This window comes from Eleutherodactylus coqui, chromosome 5, assembly GCF_035609145.1.
Source record: "Eleutherodactylus coqui strain aEleCoq1 chromosome 5, aEleCoq1.hap1, whole genome shotgun sequence".
Classification (NCBI taxonomy): domain Eukaryota; kingdom Metazoa; phylum Chordata; class Amphibia; order Anura; family Eleutherodactylidae; genus Eleutherodactylus; species Eleutherodactylus coqui.
The window spans coordinates 14,163,930-14,186,945 of record NC_089841.1 but is presented as its reverse complement, the minus strand read 5'-3'; the positions used below and the strand labels follow the sequence as shown (position 1 = coordinate 14,186,945).

The following is a 23,016-nucleotide window of genomic DNA, read 5'->3' as shown; positions in this document are numbered from 1 at the left end:
ATCTCAATCCATCAACCAGCCCGGGCTCTCCGCTCTGCTAATGAAACCAGACTGAGTGCCCCTTTCATTCGAACTTCTCATTCCCGCCTCCAAGACTTCTCCAGAGCAGCACCGATCCTCTGGAACGCACTACCAAAGGCTACCCGAGCAATCCAGGACTCGCAGAACTTCAGGCGTGCTCTAAAAACGCACCTCTTCAGGGAGGCATACCGCATTCCCTAAACAAACCCCTCTGTACTCCGCCTGATAACATGCTCCCTGACCTACTGACTGCAATCCCTGCTAGCCATCATAAACCGCTCGTGCAGTCACACCGTTTCTGCCGTCACACGGCTAAATGTCTGACCATTGTCTGTGTATAACATCGCTCACACTTCGCCATACAGTGCACATCTCCAGCCCCTTTACCTTCTGTATCACCCCATTACTTGTAGTATGTAAGTTCGTTGGAGCAGGACCCTCACCCCTATTGTTTCCATCAACTGATTACTATATGTAACCGTGGTTCTGTAATGTTTGTATTTTGTCTTTCTGTATTCCCCCTGTCTATGTAAGCGCTGCGGAATATGTTGGCGCTATACAAATAAAGATTATTATTATTATTATTGCAGTGCGATCTTTTGTAGTTCCCGAAATGGTAAACCTCGATGCTTGCAACCTCAAATCACTCATTGATTGGGAGGCAGAGACCATCACTGAACCAGTTTTTACAGCAAACAAGTCTTTGGCCCAACTTGATGCATTGAAAGTTGCCCCCCTGGAGCTTCCTCCATATTCGCTACACACTCAAAGTTGTGAAAGAGCAGTCAAATTGATTACAGAGCAGCTGAATCAGTGTGTGGTTGGTCCAAGAGAGATGGCTTATATGAACACAGTTGTGTAATTGGGAAGTGATGCGTTCTTTGGAAACAAAGAAAAACTTTCTAGAAGTGTTACAAGCTTAACCCCTTAGAGACCAACCCATAGTCTTATTACGTCCTAGCAAAGTGGGCTTTAATCCCTGAGGACGTAGAAAAATGCTTTCTGCAGGGATTAAAGCCACGTGGGCTGAGGACATGACAGCTCCATGCTGTCGGTGCCCACAGGTAGCCGACAGCCTGGAGTTGTCATCCCGGGCTGCAGGGAGTGCAATTGGCACTATTCAATGGATAGCGCTGATCGCATCAAAGTGGAAAAAAGTTTTTAACTGATTTAACTGCCCTCATGGATCGGATCCATGGGGGCAGCTGAGATTACTCATCCGCAGCGGAGATTACTCACCCGCCTTGACCATGGTGTCCCGCAGTGAATTGGTCCTCCTGGACCTGTGGCAGCTCTTCTGCGCATGCATGCTAGAAAACCCTTAGAGGAATTTGTTAAGGGGTCTGGTTTTCAAAATGGGGTCATTTGAGGGGGTTCTTTATCTTTTTGGCTGCTCAATGGCTCTACAAGTGGGCAATGGGGCCTGGAATTTATTCAGTTGTACCCTGAAATCCAGCGGGTGCTCCTTATATTATAGGCCTTGACATGTGTCCTGTAAGAACATTAGGGCCACAATGGGTATGTTTCTGGACACGAGACAGATAGGGGTATCCATTTTGGGATGAATGTCTTCATTCCCATGTACACTATACAAAATTGACACAATTGCTCAAAAAATGAAAATCGTAATTTTTTCCTACTGCTTTGCTTAGATTTATTCAAAAAATGTGGGGTTAAAATACACAGTACACCCCTAGAAGAATTTGTTAAGGGGTCTAGTTTTCAAAATGGGGTCATTTGTGGGGGTTCCCTATGGTTTTGGCTGCTTAAGAACTCTACAAGTGTGGTATGGGGCATAAAAGGCCTTCAAGCAAAATGTCTGTTCTAAAAGCCACTGTCTACTCCTTTCATTTTGGGCCCGTTGTGCATCCAGACATAAGGTTAGGGCCACAATGGGTATATTTATGAACACACGACAAACAGGGGTATCCATTTTGCGGTGTCAATCCTCATTTTCATGTGTACTATAGGAAAAAAACATATGTCTTTAAAATGACATATTTGCAAAAATATAAAAATTTTACTTTTTCTCCTCTAAATTGAATTAATTCCTGAAAAAAAACTGTGGGGTCTAAATACTCCTGACCCCCTCAGTGAATACATCAAGGGGTGTAGTTTTTAAAATGGGGTCTATCATTCTGACACCTATGAGCCTTTGCAATATTGGCTGGGTGCAGGAAAACAAAGTGTTCCTCAAAATGCTGAAAAGTAATGTTAAATTTTCACGCCTCCTAAATTGTTAAAAAACACAAAAGTTTTTCAAATGTGCATCCAGAATAAAGTAAACAGATGGAAATATATATCTTAGCAAAAGTTTGTACAGGAGAGAGAGAGAGAGACACAGAGACAGAGACAGAGACAGAGACAGAGAGAGAGAGAAAGAGAGAGAGAAAGAGAGAGAAACACGAACCAAGAAGAAAAAAAAAGCTCGGGACCCGGCGTCCCACATACAAAAATGCTCAAGTCTCCCATTGTAGTCAATGGGGTTCGTTACTCGAGTAGAGCTCTCGAATCTTAGGAAAAGCTCGACTCAAATAACGCGGACCCGAGCATTTGGATGCTCGCTCATCTCTAACTTTTACCTTTGGAGGAGGTGGTTGATTTCTTCCCTGAAAGCTGTTCATCTTGAATGGTTTAGGCAATGACACAAGGACTAATAGGTGAATTTTTAGTCTGCCAGGGAGTTCCAAGAGAAACACAACCTGGTTAATCTTTGCAGCAATCTGAAAAAGGACCTATACATTTTTTACCAAATTTGGGAGAGGGTACATGAGTTTTTAAGATCTTCATAGATAACCAAACTTTATCACCAATCTGAAAAAAAGGAGTAGCTTTGCGGTGTTTATCCGCTGCCTGCTTATAGTTTTCTTGGGTTTCTTGTAGCATCTCTGTTAGATTTGTCTGCGTATCCTTCAATGTATTTAGTCTGTGATTAACAGTAAGAGTATTAAAGGAAAGATTAGGAATAAATATTGGATGTAAGCGAAAAATGGATTTAGAGATGCAGAATTATGTTTGGAATTGTTATAGGCAAATTCTGCTGTTGGTAAGCAGTCCACTTAATCACCCTGAAGGTAGGAAATAAAACAGCAAAGGTATAGCTCATGAGTCTGATTAGTCCTTTTAATCTGGCCATTGGAGCAGACAAATCCCTTAAGGCTGTACTGAAGCTTTTCCAAAATTTTGATGTAAAGCCCCACATGGAATACTGTGTACAGTTCTGGTCACCGGTGCTCAGGAAAGATGTTACGGTATTGGAGGGGGTTCAAAGAAGAGCGACTAAACTAATACATGGAATGAGAGGACTGGAATACCCAGAGAGGCATCAAAATTGGGACTATTTACTCTAGAAAAAAGAAGGCTAAGGGGCGACCAAATAACTATGTATAAGTACATGAGGGGACAATACAAGGATCTCCCATGATTTGTTTATACCCAGGACTGCGACGGTAACAAGAGGGCATCCGCTACGCTTAGAAGAATGCAGGTTTCATCACCAACATAGAAAGGGGTTCTTTACTGTTAGAGCAGTTAGACTGTGGAACTCTCTGCCTGAGGAAGTGGTGATGGCAAAATCCATAGAGTTTAAAAGGGGACTTAATGTCTTTCTGGAGAGGAAGGATATTACAGGATATAAATCTTAGGTTAATTGTTAATCCGGGTATACAGGCAGGTAGGAACTATTAGGGGTTGATCCAGGAAACAGTCTGATTGCCATTAGGGAGTCGGGAAGGAATTTTTTCCCCAAAAGGGCTAATTAGCTTCTGCTCTTGGGGTTTTTTGCCTTCCTCTGGATCAACAACACAGGAGGCTAACAGGCTGGACTAGATGGACATTGTCTTCATTCAGCCTTACGAACTATGTTACTATGTTACTATGAATGCCTCTATCAGAAGTTAAATTATCAGGAATTCTGTGCAGCCTAAATACCTCCTTGATCAATTCAGCAGTTTGTTCTACTGTGGGAATCGTTCTAGTGGGAATGAAATGGGCCATTTTTTTGAGGCGCAGTTCGACGGGTGAGATGAAGCATCAATAAGCACTGGGGTCATAGTGAGTATGGATCAATATGGAAGTGCAAGGAACAACAAAGCTGTTCAGGACTATGTCAACCCAGAGGTATTCCTGGAAGGCAAGATCACAAGACAGAGACTGACTTGCTTTGGTCATGTGATTAGGGTGAGTTTGTTGTAAGAAAATATGATGCTTGGAGTGGTCAGTGATAAAAGGAAACAAGGAAGACAAAGACACATTGGCTGGACACCATCAAGAAGGCCATGGGGATGGACATCGGGCAACTGAAAGCAGCCGTGGAGAATAGAGAACCACTGAGAGGACTTGCCTACAGAGTATCCAAGAGTCGGACATCACTGAATGGATAGAATTGGAATTATCTGGATTGTATTTGCTTTTGGATAACAAATGTTTATTGGAAATTACATACAATAATCATAATTTACTTCTCCAAAACTATAACCCTTTCTCTTGCATAACACGTCAGTTTGTAACTGCTGTACTTTTTTTTTACAATTTGTAAATAACAAGAGTTAAAGAAAATGGCTAATTCCGTGTGTGACTTCTCTTGTGTGTAACAAGATGTGATTTACTTGCAAAACATTTCCCACATTTTGAACATGAAAAAGGCTTCTCTCCTGTGTGAATTCTCTTATGTATAACAAGATGTGATTTGTCTGCAAAACATTTCCCACATTCGGAACATGAAAATGGCTTTTCCCCTGTGTGAATTCTCTTATGTGTAACAAGACATGATTTATTTGTAAAACATTTCCCACATTCTGAACATGAAAATGGCTTCTCTCCTGTGTGAATTCTCTGATGTCTAACAAGAATTGATTTCCTTGGAAAACATTTCCCACATTCTGAACATGAAAATGGCTTCTCCCCTGTATGAATTCTCTTATGCGTAGCAAGATATGATTTACTTGTAAAATATTTCCCACATTCTGAACATGAAAATGGCTTCTGTCCAGTGTGAATTCTTTTATGTTTAACAAGATATGATTTACTTGCAAAACAGTTCCCACATTCTGAACATGAAAATGGCCTCTCTCCTGTGTGCATTCTCTCATGTGTAACAAGATCTGATTTCCTTGTAAAGCTTTTCCCACATTCTGAACATGAATATGGCTTCTTCCCTATGTGAGCTCTTTTATGTTCTCCCCTTCTTCCCTTCTGGACTCGTATAAGAGGATCAGATGATGGAGCTTTGTTGTGAAGGCCTGAGGGGATATCTGGGATAATCGCAGTTTTTTCATCTGTATCTTGTGTGATACCATAATCTTCTTTTTTACAATCTGCAGACATCAGATGTACTTCTGAGCTCCTGGTACCAGCATCTGCCAAGAATAAAACTATTTTTACTATTTCACAAGTTATAGTGATATTATTAAACAGCATGGTAGCTTCATGGTTAACAATGTTGCCTCGCAGCACTGGGGTCCTGGGTTCAAATCTGACTATGGACAACATCTGCATGGAGTTTGTATCTTCTTCCTGTATTTGCATAGGTTTTCTCCCATACTTCAAAAAACATGCTATTAGGTGAATAAAAAAATTGAAAGCTCAACTGAAACCAAAAGATAATAAAAATATGATTATATTTGTATAGAAACATTTCAAGACCAACTACAAGTCAGGTGACAAAACTCAGTTATTAACTCACTAAAAACAGCGATGGAAAAACAGATGCCAGTCTATCAGTGGAGCTCAGAGCAAGGACCGGCAGATCATGGCGTTCGGCCACCAGGCTGTTCTCTTGCAGTTCCCCCCTTCTGTGGTGAAGCCCCCATCTTCATAGGGTCATGTATCAGTGTACCTGTCACCACTCTTCTAGTAAATGCTCAGTGGAGAACCATAAAGGTCCCTGTGAGTCAGTGCTATTAGGCAGCATCTCCATGTTCTAGATTTTGTTATCTAGTTCAATGTCTTTATGTTCTAGAGTTTGCTATCTGGGTCTATTCCTCCACATTCTGTATTCTGCTATCTGGGTCTACATCTCTACATTTTGTTATCTGGGTTTATATCACCATGTTCTGCATTCTACTATCTATGTCTATGTCTCCACATTGTGCTTTCTGTTATCTGGGTCAATGTTTCCATTCTCTATTGTGTTAGCACATAGTAATGGGATATGAGTCTATCAGCAGCTATGGGTTCCTAACTCTGAAAATTGGGCACTTCTCTCCGATTAGTACTAACAGCAGATGATGAAGAAAGACTCCCACATATATTCCCCATCCATATTATAAATGCCCATCCTGTGCTATCTCCTATAACAGATCACATTGTCAGCCATATTTAGTTTGTACTCCGGCTGAAGGGGGGAATATACAGCGGAAAATCTGACAGATCCCAGAGCTTATAAATCTACATAACTATCTGCAGCCGGTGACCGAGGAGAATCTGTGACTCTTCTCTGCTGTATGTAGTGGTTACTACTCACCTGAGAGGTTATCTATAGGAATCTCCTCTTCAAACTCCTCTTTGACCACAATATTTAGCTCTGTAGTATTTATATTGGTCAGATCTTCATCCTGATACAAAAGCTGTGAGACAAATATTTTAAAAGTCAGCAGACGGTTGGAGAAGTCATGTGGAAGGTTTTATGATATAATGACCTGACAGGAGTAGTTATCTCAGCCACATAGCTGCCGGTCTAGAAGCCGGACATAGATATTAGATGGCGGCTCAATGACCCTTCAGGATCCTCATACACATGTATATCCGGCATGGCTAGACACGCTGCATGTTGTCTCAGTGGAGGAGATCAGCGTCTACCAGACACATCCGCTGCTTGTCTCGGGGAAATAAAGGAGCAGATAGATATAAATCCAACCTGTTGGCTCCTTATTCCCACCAGCAGTCTCCACCGCCAGAAAACTGGGAGAAGATCCAGACAAGATGTAATGTCTCTGGTCAGCAGTAATCCTGCCATCTCCACCGGCCTCATCACACAAGGAGAAGACATCTAATAAGACTGAAGACAAGAGCTTCACAGCCTTCTACAGATCAGAGGGACATCTCCATCTACCTGATGGTCCTGTGGAAGAAGAGGACAGGGACATCTCTCTGGGGTTCTTCTCTTACTGGATGGAACTGCAGGAAACACAGACGGACACTGAAGTCATTCTTTATATACAGATAATAAAGTCCCCATGGATTTAGTCCTGTCTATTACCTGGTGATGGGAGCGGCTGGTGGGTCTCCATTATGGCCTCCTTGTACAGATCCTCGTGTCCTTCTAAATACTCCCACTCCTCCCTGGAGAAATAGACAGCGACATCCTGACACCTCATAGGAACCTGACAACACAATATACAGTCATCACCCAGAAGCCTTCAGTGCTGTTACTGTATAATGTCCCAGCATTCCCTGCAGCGTCACCTCTCCAGTCAGCAGCTCAATCATCTTGTTGGTGAGTTCTAGAATCTTCTGTACATTGATGTCCTCATGTCTCAGGGGGTGAGGTTGGGGCCCCGAAATTGGGCTCGGGAGTCTTCTCCATCCATCACACACAGGGGCCCGACAGCCATAACTAGAGGTATTCTTCCCTACTATGTAATCCTGTATATGGGGAGACATTAATAACTATCACTCATTTCCAGAGTCCATCACCTCCCCAGTGACATCATCTGTTATTACCATTGATAAGAATGGTGTGATGTGACATCATCAGAATCTCTCACCTCCCCTGTAAGCTGTAGGAGTATCTCTAGGGTAAGATTTATTATACTCTCCGCAATCTTGTTTCTATTCTTCTCCATGTCGGAACAGCAGATCCTATACCTTGAAGACGTAAATGGAAAGAAATGAGAATGTAAAAAACAAAAAACACAAATCCCATGTGAAACAATGAAATTACTGGGGGAAGCATTTGAGTATATATATATTAACCTCTTAAGGACATGAATTTTTTTCACATTTTGAATCTTTCTCCCTACTTCAAAAATCATAACTCTTATTTTATCATTGACATCGCTGTATGAGGGGCTTTTTTTTGGTTTATTTTTAAGTGGTACTGAAAATTTTCTAAAGATGTTTAAAGGGGTTGTACCCAATAGAGAAGTAATTTTTTATTTTAAAAAAATTGCTGCTGGATCAAACCTTTGTTCTTTTCCGCCCTACATGTTTTTTTTTATCAAGAGTTAAAGGGGTTGTCCCGCGCCGAAACGGGTTTTTTTTTTTTTAACCCCCCCCCCCCCCCCCGTTCGGCGCGAGACAACCCTGATGCAGGGGTTAAAAAAACAAACCGGAGAGTGCTTACCTGAATCCCGGCGGTCCGGCGTCTTCATACTCACCTGCTGAAGATGGCCGCCGGGGTCTGCTCCCTCCGTGGACCGCAGCTCTTCTGTGCGGTCCATTGCCGATTCCAGCCTCCTGATTGGCTGGAATCGGCACGTGACGGGGCGGAGCTACACGGAGCCGGCATTCTGCACGAGCGGCCCCATTGAAGACAGCAGAAGACCCGGACTGCGCAAGCGCGGCTAATTTGGCCATCGGAGGCCGAAAATTAGTCGGCACCATGGGAACGAGGACGCCAGCAACGGAGCAGGTAAGTATAAAACTTTTGATAACTTCTGTATGGCTCATAATTAATGCACAATGTACATTACAAAGTGCATTAATATGGCCATACAGAAGTGTATAGACCCACTTGCTGCCGCGGGACAACCCCTTTAAGTGGAAGAAAATAGGGAAAAAAAACACAATTTCGCCATCGTTGGTGGGGTGGGGCATCTTGTTTTTACAGTGTACACGCTGTAGCAAAAATGACATCATGATAACCTAAAAACTGATATCCTAATACTATATACTGTGGATCATTACGCCCAAATTTTTCTTTTGCTGTACTACTTTTTGAAAAATAAATTGACTTTAAAAAACTAATTTTCTAACAGCCATAACTTTATTATCCTCTGTGTGGTGATCTGAGGTTTTTATTGGCACCATTTTTGAGCATATATGACTATTTAATCCCTTTTTATTACATTTTTGCCTTAATACAAAGTGGACAAACAGCTCATTTCTGGTGCAGTGTATCTCTTTTTCTGACAAGGTTCAAACTGCGGGATAAAAAAGACAGCAAAACCAAATGTGCTTTGGTGGGTTTTTTAAATGTTTTTTTTTTTTTAATAAATTTTGAAAAAGGTAGGGTGGATATAACTTTAAATTTTTGGACAATGTCCTCAAAACAAATGGAAAACATCTAAAAACATCCAAAACATTTACATACTTTTCAAGAAAAAAAGATTTAAGCCCCATTTACACTGAAAGATAATTAATCAATCAAAAATTGCTCAAACGACAATTGCATAAACTCTTAAATAGCTAATTAGCTACTTAAGAGTTACATGTAGGCGGAAATAGACACTGCTGACAGCTCTGAGAACAACAGCAGCTCCTATACACCTGAAAGAATGCTATCAGCGGTATCCTGCTGAGAACTCAGTGTGCGGTGCTGGTAAGAGTCCTCTCTGACTTTTAGCTTGCTAGTGCACGGTGGCAGAGTGTTTAGACGCAACGGTTATCGCTCAACAGATGGCTTTTAAGCAAATTTTGAGCGATAAGCATTGTGTCTAAATGGGCCTTTAGTAATAGGAGAAATCCAATATAGCTTAACAAAGATGTAAAGGGGGCAATAAACAGTAGAACATAAAGTGTTGAAACTATTAAAACAAGAAGGCAGAGAAGAAGCTCTAAGAGCATATAAGGAAAAAAAATAAACTATGTAAAAATCAGATAGAAGAGCAAAGACTTATTGCTAAAGAGAGGAAAACTAACCCTAAAGTGTTCTATAAGGACTCTATAATGAAAGGATCTGTTCAACTGGATTGGCGCACAGCCTATGTGGTGCCTGCCACGTACAGGAAAAGTGAGGAGAGGGGATGATACTTATCGATCCTACCTCTTTCCCTGATTACTCACGGATAGACTATTCCGAGGGCACTTGCCACTACCAACCATCATGGCAGAGCCTTGATCAATCACACTAGCATGATTTCAAGCTTGAATTCGAAAGCATACAGGCTGATTTGTATCCAGCTTTCCTGGGCTTCTGTAAACATGAAAAGCGAAAGCACGAATCACACCTGATCCGTTATAACGCACTCCAGCACTCTACAATGCCATGCACTATACACATGCTGCCACCACCAGTTTTTTTACAGGTAAGCTGGAACAAAGAGTTATGAATTATGAACACAATCTTCGGAGTTATGATTCATTTTTAAAACGGACAAGGCTGACTTATAAATTGCAGATTTATTCTAGATAAAGACTAGCAGTGCAAAATATAGATATATACAAAAGCTATACAAAAAAGGTTGTTACACTGGAGTATAAGAAAATGCAGTATTAATACAATTTAGATTGACAATTTTGATAAAGAACGCACTCAGTTTTAAAGCATCTGCAGAACCACACCCTAGCGGGCCTTTTCCTAACATCATCAAGGCGGGTTGAGTATATGCAGGGCAGATCTGTAGGAAACCCTGATTTAAATATTTCGGCCATATTTCCCAAGAAAGCGATCCAATGGGGAGGATATGACCGTCATGTTTAATATCAGGAATTTCCCCATCCATAGACACTAAGCATGATACATAAATTAGGCCCAGGTACGAAGATATGTAATTTGGGGTGTTCTGGTCCTCAACGCATATAGATGCGTTTTATTTGGTTGGCCTGCCCGATTCTGAAAATATATTTCATATCAGGCTAGGCCCTTCAGATGACCAAATAACCTTTATTAATAGATTCTTAATCTCGGCACCGATTTGTCTGTGAGACAGCCTTGGTGACACAGTTCCTTAGTAAGAGGTCATTTAGCATTTCCTTGTTACTGGCTAATTTTATTGCCAGTGGAACAAATGGTTTCCTGTACATCACAAGACCTGGACAGCTGTGAGGGAGGAAGGGGAGATTAGAACATTAAATTCATTCAGCTTTCCCAGAGTCCTGACAAATTCCAAATATCTAACTACATACAATGGCTGCCATAGAGCCAGCATACTGAATGGGCTAACATAGAATGGATGCTGAGGCACAAATTGTCTGACAGCCTAAAGTCTCTACATCGCACTTCTCCTTTTTAGATGGGTGATGGTGGTTGATCTCTTCGGATCACTTCCAAAGCCCATCCCTGACATATAGTAAGGCCTTAGTCACACGGGCGTTTTTTCACGCGATTTGCGCATCGCATGACGGATGCGCATGCGCAAATCGCGTGACCGGCGCCGAAAAATCGCCCGAAAATCTGCTCCTAGCCGCGTTTCATTAGAAACGGGCCGGAGCTGTCCAGCGCATTGCATTCAATGGAGCCGGCAATACAGCCGGCTCCATTGAATGCAAGCGATGCGGGCGAGTGTGGGATGAATTGTCGGGAAGGGGTTAAATATATAAGCCCTTCCCTGCAATGCATCCTGAAAAGTGAAAAAATAAAAAAAAATGTATGTACTTACCTGCTCCCAGCAGCCTGAGATCCCCGGGGCTGTCCTGCAGTGGGTGTGAAGGGGGTGTGACTCAGGCTTGCCCCTGATTGGCTCAGCGCTGAGCCAATCAGAGGCAAGTCTCAGTCACATCCATTCATGAATTCATGAATGGGTGTGACTGAGATCAGCCTCTGATTGGCTCAGGCTGAGCCAATCAGGGGCAAGCCTGAGTCACACCCCCTTCACACCCACTGCAGGACGGCCGCGGGGATCTCAGGCTGCCGGTAGCAGGTGAGTACATCCTTTTTTTTTATTTTTTCACTTTTCAGGATGCATTGCAGGGAAGGGGTTATATATTTAACCCCTTCCCGACAATTAACCCCGCGCACGCCGGCAGCCCATTGCTTTCAATGAAGCGGCTGTATTGCCGCTCCATTGAATTCAATGGGCAAACATCGTTCTTCTTTGCCACAGCTGTTCCAGCTGTGGCAGAGAAGAATGATTTGTCTTCTATATGTTCTCAATGGGGTCGGCGCTGCTGCCGCCGGCCCCATTGAGCGCATATAGAGAAGAGAACAGGAATCGCAGATCGCAGATAGGTGCGATCTGCGATTTCTGTTCTCTAATTTATCGGACGAGTGCATAAAAAGCGCTCATGTGTCCGATACCATTGCAAAGCAATGGTTTTAAAAAAATCGCCGGACGCATGCGCATGCGCAAATCGCGGCAATAAACGCCCGTGTGACTGAGCCCTCAGGGGGAAGGATGTCAGCTCAGCTTTTCTAGTGTCTAGTGACAAAATATGTGACAAAGTCCCAACATCACAGTGCGGATGCATCTCAGTCTATACATCACAGTGGTGATATTCAAAAAGAAGTTAAAAAGTTAACCTGGAAAGTACAGTCCGGTAAGTCTGACTTCTATTATGGGTAAAATGTTTGAAGGGTTTCTAAGAGCTGCTATCCTGGAGAACCTCAAGGAGAATGGTTGTATAACTGCGTATCAGCATGAGTTTATGAGAGATTGATCCTGTCAAACCAACTTGATCAGCTTCAACAAGGAGGTAAGTTCTAGACTGGACTGGGGAGTCACTGGATCTTGTGTATCTGGACTTTTCCAAAGTGTTTGAAACTGTGCCGCATAAAAGGTTGGTGTATAGAATGAGAATGCTTGGTCTGGGTGAGAATATGTGTGTAAGTGGGTAAGTAACTGGTCAGTGATAGAAAGCAGAGGGAGGTATGAATGGTACATACTCTGATTGGGTCACCAATACTACCACAGAGGTTGATTTTGTGGCTTATTCTTTTTAATATATTTGATAATGACCTGGTAGGATTGTGCAGTAAAATATATCAATATTTGCAGACGATACAAAACTATATAAAGAGATTAACACAAGAGAGGATGCAAGAGGATCGCAAGAGGATTTGGATAAATTGGGGGCAGAAAATTGACAGATGGGATTTAACACTGATAAATGTAAATTTCTGCACGTGGGCAGAGGAAATACATGTCACCATAACACGCTAAATGGGAAACACTCCACAAAGCAATTATAGTGTATCCAGCAGCACAGAGCCCTTAATCCCGAGTATGGGAGAGGTATATGGAACAGATGCCAAGCCAACCAGGGGATTGTGAACCAACAATCCTAAAATCGTGAAAATATAGAAAAACAGTGGCAGCACAAATCTTTATTACTCCATAATCCGACATATAGGCAGTGTTTCGATCTATAAGATCTTTTTCAAGCCTAAAACAGACATACAACATATAAATATATATATACATATAAAACATAGCATTTTACAAAAAAATGGTACAATATATACCACTATCTGATAGGACAATTTTATCTGGTGTTCACACGGAAAATCTTCTGACGTCGTGGTTACTTTAGAGATACCGAGGAAAAAAATATGTTCACCATTTGGCATGGTTCTTCGCGTTACGCAGGAAACACCACATGGAGGCAACCATGCAACGTTTCCTTTATATAAAATGACATCAGGAAGTGAGAGAATTAGATTCCGTATGAAAAATTTGGAGGCTAATTCTTTTGCACTTAGAACTGAATAATTGAGTTGGGACCCATTAGCTTTTCCTATTTATGACATAATCAATGTTCGTGCCAAATTTCAAATTTCTATGACATCGGGAAGTGAGAGAATTAGATTATGTACGTAAAAGTTGGACGCTAATTTTTTTGCACTTAAAATTGAATAATCGAGTTGGGACCCATTAGCTCTTCCTATTTTGGGCATAATCTATGCTTGTGCCAAATTTCATATTTCTACAACATCAGGAAGTTGGAGAATTAGTGGCGAGTCAGTCAGTGAGTGAGTCAGTGAGGGCTTTCGTCTTTATTTATATATATATATAGATTATCAAAAAATTATTTTTTGTAATAATAAGAAACTTTTTTTCCACTTATCTTCATTTTTTTAGTCTCCATTTGGGACTTGAACTTGCGCTTGTTCAATCGCTTATACCATATACTGTAATACTTCAACATTGCAGCTTTTGATATTTGTGCAGGCATTCTATTAAGATAATCCACACGCCTGTCTTACTAGGCAGCAATACCTGGTCGGCATCTTGAAATGTCATCTTTAGAGGCCATTCCGGCCCCCAAATTCCGATTACCGCATTTAAAGTGTTAAATTGTGTCTGGGTGTTAGCTGTCAAAACAACTGATACTTGTTGTGTATGGAGACAGCTTGGCTTACAAACCAACGCCATATTACTCCTGCACACCTAGGACGTACATATACATCCTAGGTAACTAAGGTGTTAAAGGGGTTTCCAGGCACAAATACTGTTGGGTATTCAGGATAGGCCACCAATAGTTGATCAGCCGGAGTCCGCTGCTTGGGAACCCAACTGACCAGCGGAGCGGGCACATTCTATCAGTGTTGCCGTACACAGGGGTCGTTGCAGAAGCCGATGCTATGACCCTTGAGTAATGGCTAGCACTTCTAATTGCCAGCACAGTTCCCACTGATTTCCATTAGATCCCAGCCTGCAGTTACAAACGCTGGTCACGACATGGGGGTCAGAGCTTCGGGATCTGTGTATAGTGGTGTTGACATCAGCTGATTGTCTGGATTTCCAAGCGCCGGAATCCGTCCAATCAACTAAGGATACCTCATGAGTAGCCTGGGAAACCCCTTTATTGTAAGATCTTGGTTTCAGTGTTTTTGAGCACACAAGCTCATGTTTGTGTAGAGGAGTGTGCCATGCACAAACTTTGCACACCTTGATGATTGTTACACGGTACATGTGTGTGATCTCCACTTACATGGGAGTTTTTGCTGCAATTTTATGTTTTAGCCAATTTTTATGAAAATTATATCTATTGAACCCAAAGTTACATGAAGGTGGACACAGTGGTCACCGCCCATCCAGACAACGGCCATCATTATGCTGCCTGCTTCCAAGACGCATATAAGGTTATAGGCGCACTTACTTTTCAAGATCTGTAATTCCTGTATTTTACAGAATATTAACTTTTTTTAAATTTACAACTTAAAGGCACATTTCTGAAGATGTGTGCCTGCCGCCCCCGAGGTATATATGAGCTCTCCACATGGAGAACATCTATTTTTTCAGAGGAGTTCTGCATTTCCTCTCGGTTGCACTTTTAGCCACTAAAATAAATTTAAAGCATTTTTTTTTCATTACAGTCTGAAGCTAAATCGTACGTGTAACATGCTGGTGTGGATTTAGTGCCGACTGGCGGGTTTTTATGTTTAGTCAGTTTTTATTAAAGTTTTGTGAATATTATAAAATTAACAGTAGCACAAAGGCCTCGAAGGACCATATAAAAGTATGGAAACGGGAGGCGTACCATTTTCTTATGTAATTTCAAAACATATTTTATGCATTTCTCCTTTTGATTTGTGATTCGGTAATTTTTACATTATATTGTTATTGGACGGGGGGATCCCCTAGAACTTATGAAATCAATTATTCTAACTTTCGCATTGCCTGATCCATGGATCGGTTTTACTGTAGTTATTATAATTAGAGAGATAGCTATTAGAGATGAGCGAGTATACTCGCTAAGGCTCATTACTTGAGGGAGTAGTGCCTTAGCCAAGTATCTCCCCGCTCGTCTCTAAAGATTCCTCTCCTCAGATTTAGGTCTTGAGAGGGTGCAGAAGCTGATGTGACTGTGTCTTCCTCCCCATATGACTTGCATGAAGGCAGGTTGTAGGCATTTAAAGAAGTTCATGGGGGCTAGATAGGCAGGGTCTGGAAATAGTACAGGAAGCAAGGGATGACGTCCATCTTTGGCATGTTTGTTCGGCCAAACTAGGAGAGATATTTTTTGTCATAGTTATTCAAGTTTTTTATTGTGCAATCCAGCAAGGGGAGATAGTCCAAGGTGTATAGAGCAGCGAGGTCCTGGGGAATTAGGATACCTGAGTATTTGATATAGGAATTTCTCCATTTAAATGGGACCTGTTGCTGAATTTCAGAGGATGGCAAGGAGATATTTAGCGCTTCTGATTTAGTGATATTTAGTTTTCCATATTTTTGGACCTCCGCTAAAATTGATGGGAGTAAAATTTGTGGTTGGGTAACATATAGAAGCAGATCTTCAGCATATAATGAGGCCTTGTACTGCTGGGACCCAATGGTGAGACCGTGTACACTGGGGCTCCACCACAAGGCTATAGCAAGATGTTCCATAACCAGTGCAAAGAGTAACGGAGATAGAGGGCAGCCCTGTCTGGGGCCGCTATTAATGGAGAATGGATTTGAGTCTAGTGGTTTTTTTTTTAAATCAGATAATTTTTATTGAAATGATATTTCTGAATACAATTACACCTTATTTCTACACATTTATAGCTGCAGAAGTATAATATCCATAGAACATATCATTACTGTTGTGATCGTGACCAAAGCGGACTGGGTACGCACACAGGTTTCTGGCAAACTGACCCTGTGCTACCAGGAAGTTAACCTGGCCCTACCTAAGTGGGGACATTGCCCCAATAAGGACAGCCCAGTGGTCTTCGGATCTGGGCCCTAGCTGATCCTAGGAGCCACTCACCAGAACAGGATACATACACAGGCCACATGACAGGGACTGAACAACAGGACACACAGAGCTAGAATACAGAAGCCAAAATGCAAATACTAATAGATGATACGCTGAATATAAATACCAGGTATTAGTTGACGTTTTGTACAAGACGTGAAAGCTAGCAGGCCACTTCATGGCTCCTAGCTATACTGCTAGTCCCTACACTAACCAGGAGTACAGCAGAACCGGACAGAGTTCACACAGCACGCTGCAACAGGACACAAACAGCAGGTCACACAGCAAGCTAACACAAAACTGACAGAATATAAAGGCACAAACGGACATGAACCAGCAAGACACAGATCACACAGCAAGCTTCCAACAGGAACAGGACAGATACATCCAAACAGTACAAGACCAGCTTCAGACTGACAAGAGCTCGGTTTATATGTGAGCCCAGATCCAGGATAGAGATGAGCGAACACGTTCGGCTCCGCCCCTTTTTCGCCTGAACACCGAACTTTGCGAACACTTCAGTGTTCGGGCGAAAAAGTTCGGGGGCCGCCGTGGCAGCGCGGGGGAGTGCGGCGGGGAGTGGGGGGGAGAGGGAGAGAGAGAGGGCTCCCCCTGTTCCCCGCTACTGCCGCCCGCGCCGCCGCGCATCTCCCCGCCCCCCGGCGGCACCCGGACACTTACGCGCGAACACTGCAGTGTTCGGCAAAGCCGGTGTCCGGGTGCGGATGTGTCCGTAACGGACACGTTCGCTCATCCCTAATCCAGGAGATTGGCTAGCAGGAAGAACCACACCCAGCCAGCTCAATCAATTAACCCTGAGAGTGCTGTGCTGCTGGAAGCACAGTAGTACATGTCTCAGCAGCACATGTAACAATTACCCACCCAAACAGTACAATCATAAGAACATTTAAGCAAATCATAATCTCCCCCAACAAAATCAAAATGTAAAGTTTTTTCCCTAACTCTTCTCCCCCCATCTCCAAATCCCATCAGCTCTTCTACAATACCGTAATGCCTCCAGCACTCGATGTGAACTATCAATATATGGATTCGACCATCTTCCCCAAATGTCCTCAAACTTAGTCATACAGCCTCTTTTTGATATATCTTATATAAACTCTCCTATCTTTTTGACAAACCCTCCTGTTGGGGGACAGGGGTGGGCTTCATCCAACGGGCAGTAGATATATATAATCTCTCGTACCCCATTCCACAATTCACACAATTTTACAGAATCTCCAAATACATGAATTAAATCTGCGCTATTCATGTAACATTACGGACAGTCTGAGTTTAATCCAATACACGTTACACATTGTACGGGAGTGCAATAAATTTTATGCATTAAATGCGATGGTGATACTTGGTTACTTTCAGCTAGAGATATGATTGGACTCATCCACAAAAAGATTTGACATCACACCAATTGCAGTTACCACAACGATATGTAAGACATTGGGTCTTCCCAATAGGGTGGCCCGAAAATCGTCACTCATCTTGCTGTGTTAAGTCTTTCACCGTTCAGGTTCGCGAGAAAGCTGGGTAGCCAGACAACTGTCACTCTGCTATTTCCAGTTCCCACAGAAATCACCTGCTTTCCTTATGCTTCCCCCCTTTCCTTTTCATACAAACATGGGGGCAGTGACAGTATTATGCTAATTTGTATTTGGCCCTGGCTCTCTTTTGAAGCAAGAGACATGAGGCAGACAATCTGGCACCAGAGATAGATCATAGGAAAAATCATTAAAGGGATTATGGATCACCCAAAGGTCCTAGCGCAACAGATGTTATATTATCAAAACCAGGAGGGTGCTTTGGATCTAAGACATCCACTCCCATCATTATGCCCCCCCTGCAACCCTCTGAACAGCCTATATGTGTAGAAGCGCTTCAGCTGCATTTCGTGTTTGGTACCAATAGATAGCTGGGGTTATGATGTGCAGCATGGTAGCCATAATTTTCCCATGGGACCGCCAGCTGGGGAAATATGGCCCAAAAATTAAACTGGGTTTCCATCACAGTGGGCTATGCATATATTCAACACAACCCCACGGTGATGTTGAAAGGAGGCCATAGGAGGTGTGTTCTGAGGAGACCTTAAAGCAGAGACTTTCCCTCTCCCATGTGTTAGACTTCGGAGATAAGCTTATGCAAAGGGCTGATGATTGTTTCCGTGACTCCACACTACCGGGAGTTGGAGGAACCCCCTTTTTACTTCCAGCATTGTTTGTGTGTGTATGCCCGTATAGCCTTATACTCCCATCCTTTGTATATTATATATTTGCACTGCTAGTCTTTTTTCTTGAATAAATCTGCAATTTATTAGTTAAGCCTTGTCCATTGTGAAACGAACCATAACTCCGAAGATTGTGTTCATAATTCATAGTCTGGGTTCCATCTTACATTTAGCAGCTGGTGGTGGCAGTGAGTGTTTGTGGGTATTGTAGAGTACGGGAGCCGTTAGACTAGTTTAGGGGGTTGATTTGAGCTTTGGTTTCACATGCGTACAGAAACCTGGGAAAGCTGGGTACAAATCAGCCTGCATTCTCACAACTCCATGCTTGAAATTTCTGAATGAGTGATCGATCGAGACTCTACCATGACCAATGTTCGCAGCAGCGAGAGCGCTCAGAATAGTTGATCTATGATAGAGACAGGATCTGTTAGGTCTCCCTTTTCCTATCCGTGACCTTAAAGGGGTTGTCCCGCGAAACAAAGTGGGTCTATACACTTCTGTATGGCCATATTAATGCACTTTGTAATGTACATTGTGCATTAATTATGAGCCATACAGAAGTTATCAGAAATTTTTCACTTACCTGTTCCGTTGCTAGCGTCCTCGTTTCCATGGAGCCGTCTAATTTTCAGCGTCTAATCGCCAAATTAGACGCGCTTGCGCAGTCCGGGTCTTCTTCTTTTCTCAATGGGGCTCCGTGTAGCTCCGCCCCGTCACGTGCTGATTCCAGCCAATCAGGAGGCTGGAATCGGCAATGGACCGCACAGAAGCCCTGCGGTCCACCGAGGGAGAAGATCCCGGCGGCCATCTTCAGCAGGTAAGTAAGAAGTCACCGGAGCGCGGGGATTCAGGTAAGCGCTGTCCGGTGTTCTTGTTTAACCCCTGCATCGGGGTTGTCTCGCGCCGAACGGGGGGGCTGTTGAAAAAAAAAAAACCCGTTTCGGCGCGGGACAACCCCTTTAACGTATTAAAAATCACATTAGAGGGAGAAAATGCAACTGTAGATGTTTCAGGAGTATTTTTTACCAGGGTTGCATGAGGAGTTGAACAAGCAAATTTTGCCAACCAGTTTGCCTCATCGTGGCATTTCTCAGTAAAGTGATCAAAATGGTCAAAGCGTTCCGTGCGTTCCACATAATCGCCCCACTCAATATTCACTATTGCCTCCAATGTTGCACACGAAGCCGCAAAGTGCAAAGGGTTCGCAGTAGTGTTCACACATACCCGAGTGCCATCATGAAGCACATGTGCACCGCCGGCTACTTTCCTCCTCGTCATCACAACTCGGTTAAACAATAGACCGGCCTCATAACAAACTAGCCTCCGCTATCGCCGTCCTCCGCTTCTCCCCTCTCGTTTCCTCACAACAGGAACAATGGTGCAGCACAACCAAAGGCCCAGGGACAGCGGGGCAGCGCAGCCGAGTCACAAACACCGGCCAGGAGAAAACCAAGGCAGCGCAACAGGTGGGAGCTCTCCTGGTGTCTCACATCACGCTGGGTGCCGCACTCCTACATGTCTACACCGGGATCTATTATTGTTACACGGTACATATGTGTGACCGCCGCATGCCACTTCAACATGTCTACACCGGGATCTATTATTGTTACACGGTACATGTGTGTGACCGCCGCATGCCACTTCAACATGTCTACATCGGAATCTATTATTGTTACACGGTACATGTGTGTGACCGCCACCGGCATGCGACTTCTACATGTCTACACTGGGATCTATTATTGTTACACGGTACATGTGTGTGACTGCCACCGGCATGCGACTTCTACATGTCTACACTGGGATCTATTATTGTTACACGGTACATGTGTGTGACCGCCGCTGGCACGCCACTTCTACATATAATTGTATGTTTTAGAACATAAGTTTAATACAAAGTTACATGAAGGTGGACACAGCGGTCACAGTTCATCCAGGCAATGGCAATCCGTATGCTGCCTGTTTCCAGGAGGCATCTAGGACCTATAGGCGCACTTACTATTCCAGGTGAGCAATTCTTGTATTTTACAGAATGTTCACTTTTTAAAATTTACAACTTAACCAAATGTTCGGCCTTTTCCTTTCTGTTGATGTTATAAACATACAGCGGATAAGTCTACACCCCCCTGTTACACTGCCAGGGTTTGTCATTCCCCTTCCATGTGACCCGTTATCTGTACAATCCCACTGGGGACCAAACTATGTCTTTTAGGGTGGAAAAATGAAACTAAAATAATGTGTTTACACCCTCTTATATCCGGGGGTGTGGTTGTGTTCAGAATTAACCAATCACATGTAACCTCCTGATACATAGCAGTCAGCACTCCGCTGCCTTTATTTATAGTGATTCTGGGTTCCCCCATATAAAGTTCGGCTCTTCTAGGAGGATTTTCCTGACATTTTCTGTGTTGGTCCATAAAGATCTTACAGAACATCAAAAGGTCTGATTGTTGGAAGGAGTCAGTCAGGAGAAGGAGGCGAAACATCTCCAAGACATTATATATAACATGCAGCACAGGGGAGACCATCAGCAAAAAGGGGATTAATGGCCCAATAGTGACATCACCAAGAACCGGACATCCCTCAGAAACTGCTGAAAAACACAAAAGAGCATTGTTCTAGAAGGCCAAAAGGCCAACAGCAACATAAAAGGAGCTGCAGGAGTTTCTGGCGAGTCCTGGTTGTGTAGTCATGTGACATCTCCCGTGTTTTTCATATATCCAGGCAGTGGGGGAAGGGATAAGGCTTTACTACTAACAGAGATCATACAAGTTGGCCATGTGCTTCCAGAACCTCCATCATATCAGCAGAAGTCTGTGGAGAACGTGTTCTGTCTGAGGAGACCGAGGGGGACCTTGTCGGCCAGAATCCCAGAAGGTCAGTTTGGTGTAAAGCCAACACTGCAGTAAGCAGAAGACCCCAAAACCGCAGTAAGGATGGTGGGTGCTGCATTATGGGGGGCTGTTTATCTGGAACTGTAACAGTAAGGGAATTATCAAGAGTCCCAACTATCCGTCCATTCTGGACCAAAACCTTCAAATCTCTGCTGGAAAGCTGGAGATGAAGAAGAAATTCTTCATAGCAAGTCTATGGGTGACCTGTAGAGGGTGCTACACTCCAATGCCCAGACCTGAACCCAATAGCAGATCTATGGGGGACCCAAAGAGGGTGCTGCACACCAGAACCCAGAGCTGAACCCCATAGCAAATCTGCAGGGGGACCTGAAGAAGGCGCTACACATCAGAGCCTGGACCTGAACCCCATAGCAGACCAGTGGAGGACCTAAAGAGGGCGCTACACACCAGAGCCCAGAACTCAACCTCATAACAGATTTGTAGGGGACCTGAAGAGGGCGCTACACATCAGAGCTTGGACCTGAACCCCATAGCATATCTGCAGGTGACCTGAAGAGGGCACTAAACACCAGAGGGCAGACCTGAACCCAATATCAGATCTGCGGGTGACCTGAAGAGGGAGCTACACACCAGAGCTTAGACCTGTACCCCATAGCATATCTACGGGGGACCTGAAGAGGGCGCTACACACCAGAGCTCGGACCTGAACCGCATAGCAGGCCTGTGGGGACCTGAAGAGGGCGCTACACCAGAGCCCGGACCTGAACCCCATAGCAGGTCTGTGGGGGATCTGAAGAGGGCGCTACACACCAGAGCCTGGACCCGAACACCATAGCTGATCTGCAGGGGGACCTAAAGAGGGCGCTACACACCAGAGCCCAGAACTCAACCTCATAAGAGATTTGTAGGGGACCTGAAGAGGGCGCTACACATCAGAGCTTGGACCTGAACCCCATAGCATATCTGCGGGTGACCTGAAGAGGGCGCTAAACACCAGAGGGCAGACCTGAACCCAATATCAGATCTGCGGGTGACCTGAAGAGGGCACTAAACACCAGAGGGCAGACCAAAACCCAATATCAGATCTGCGGGTGACCTGAAGAGGGAGCTACACACCAGAGCTTAGACCTAAACCCCATAGCATATCTACGGGGGACCTGAAGAGGGCGCTACACACCAGAGCTCGGACCTGAACCCCATAGCAGATCTATGGGGGAGCTGAAGAGGGTGCTACAAGCCACAGCCCAGACCAGAACCCCATAGCAGATCTATGAGGGACCTGAAGAGGGCACTAAACACCAGACGGCAGACCTGAATCCAATAGGTGATCTGCAGGGGGACCTGAAGATGACGCTACACACCAGAGCCCAGACCTGAACCCCATAGCAGATGTATGGGGGACCTGAA

At 43.7% G+C, this 23,016-nt stretch overlaps 1 protein-coding gene and 1 pseudogene across 1 annotated transcript; both read right to left on the bottom strand.

Annotated features, from left to right (window-relative positions):
- Positions 1 to 23,016, bottom strand: part of LOC136629066 (zinc finger protein 585A-like) — a 138,015-nt pseudogene that overhangs the window by 81,479 nt on the left and 33,520 nt on the right.
- LOC136629054 (uncharacterized) lies at positions 5,388 to 8,143 on the bottom strand. Its single transcript, XM_066605178.1, has 6 exons — positions 7,728 to 8,143; positions 7,426 to 7,605; positions 7,220 to 7,343; positions 7,073 to 7,137; positions 6,485 to 6,587; positions 5,388 to 5,608 (listed from the first exon to the last, which is right to left on the bottom strand). Exons 1-6 carry the CDS (start codon positions 7,992 to 7,994, stop codon positions 5,580 to 5,582), a joined length of 768 nt encoding a protein of 255 aa, XP_066461275.1. The 5' UTR covers positions 7,995 to 8,143; the 3' UTR covers positions 5,388 to 5,579.

What these genes read in the sequence shown, in the direction of transcription:
- LOC136629054 (XM_066605178.1), bottom strand. Translation starts at nt 7,994, where the DNA reads ATGATTTTTGAAGTAGGGAGAAAGATTCAAAATGTGAAAAAAATTCAT. An exon ending in TTCTTCCACAGGACCATCAG is followed by an intron (nt 6,588 to 7,072) that starts GTAGATGGAGAT and finishes TTTGTCTCACAG; the next exon opens with CTTTTGTATCAGGATGAAGA. An exon ending in TCCTATAGATAACCTCTCAG is followed by an intron (nt 5,609 to 6,484) that starts GTGAGTAGTAAC and finishes TTTTGGTTTCAG; the next exon opens with TTGAGCTTTCAATTTTTTTA.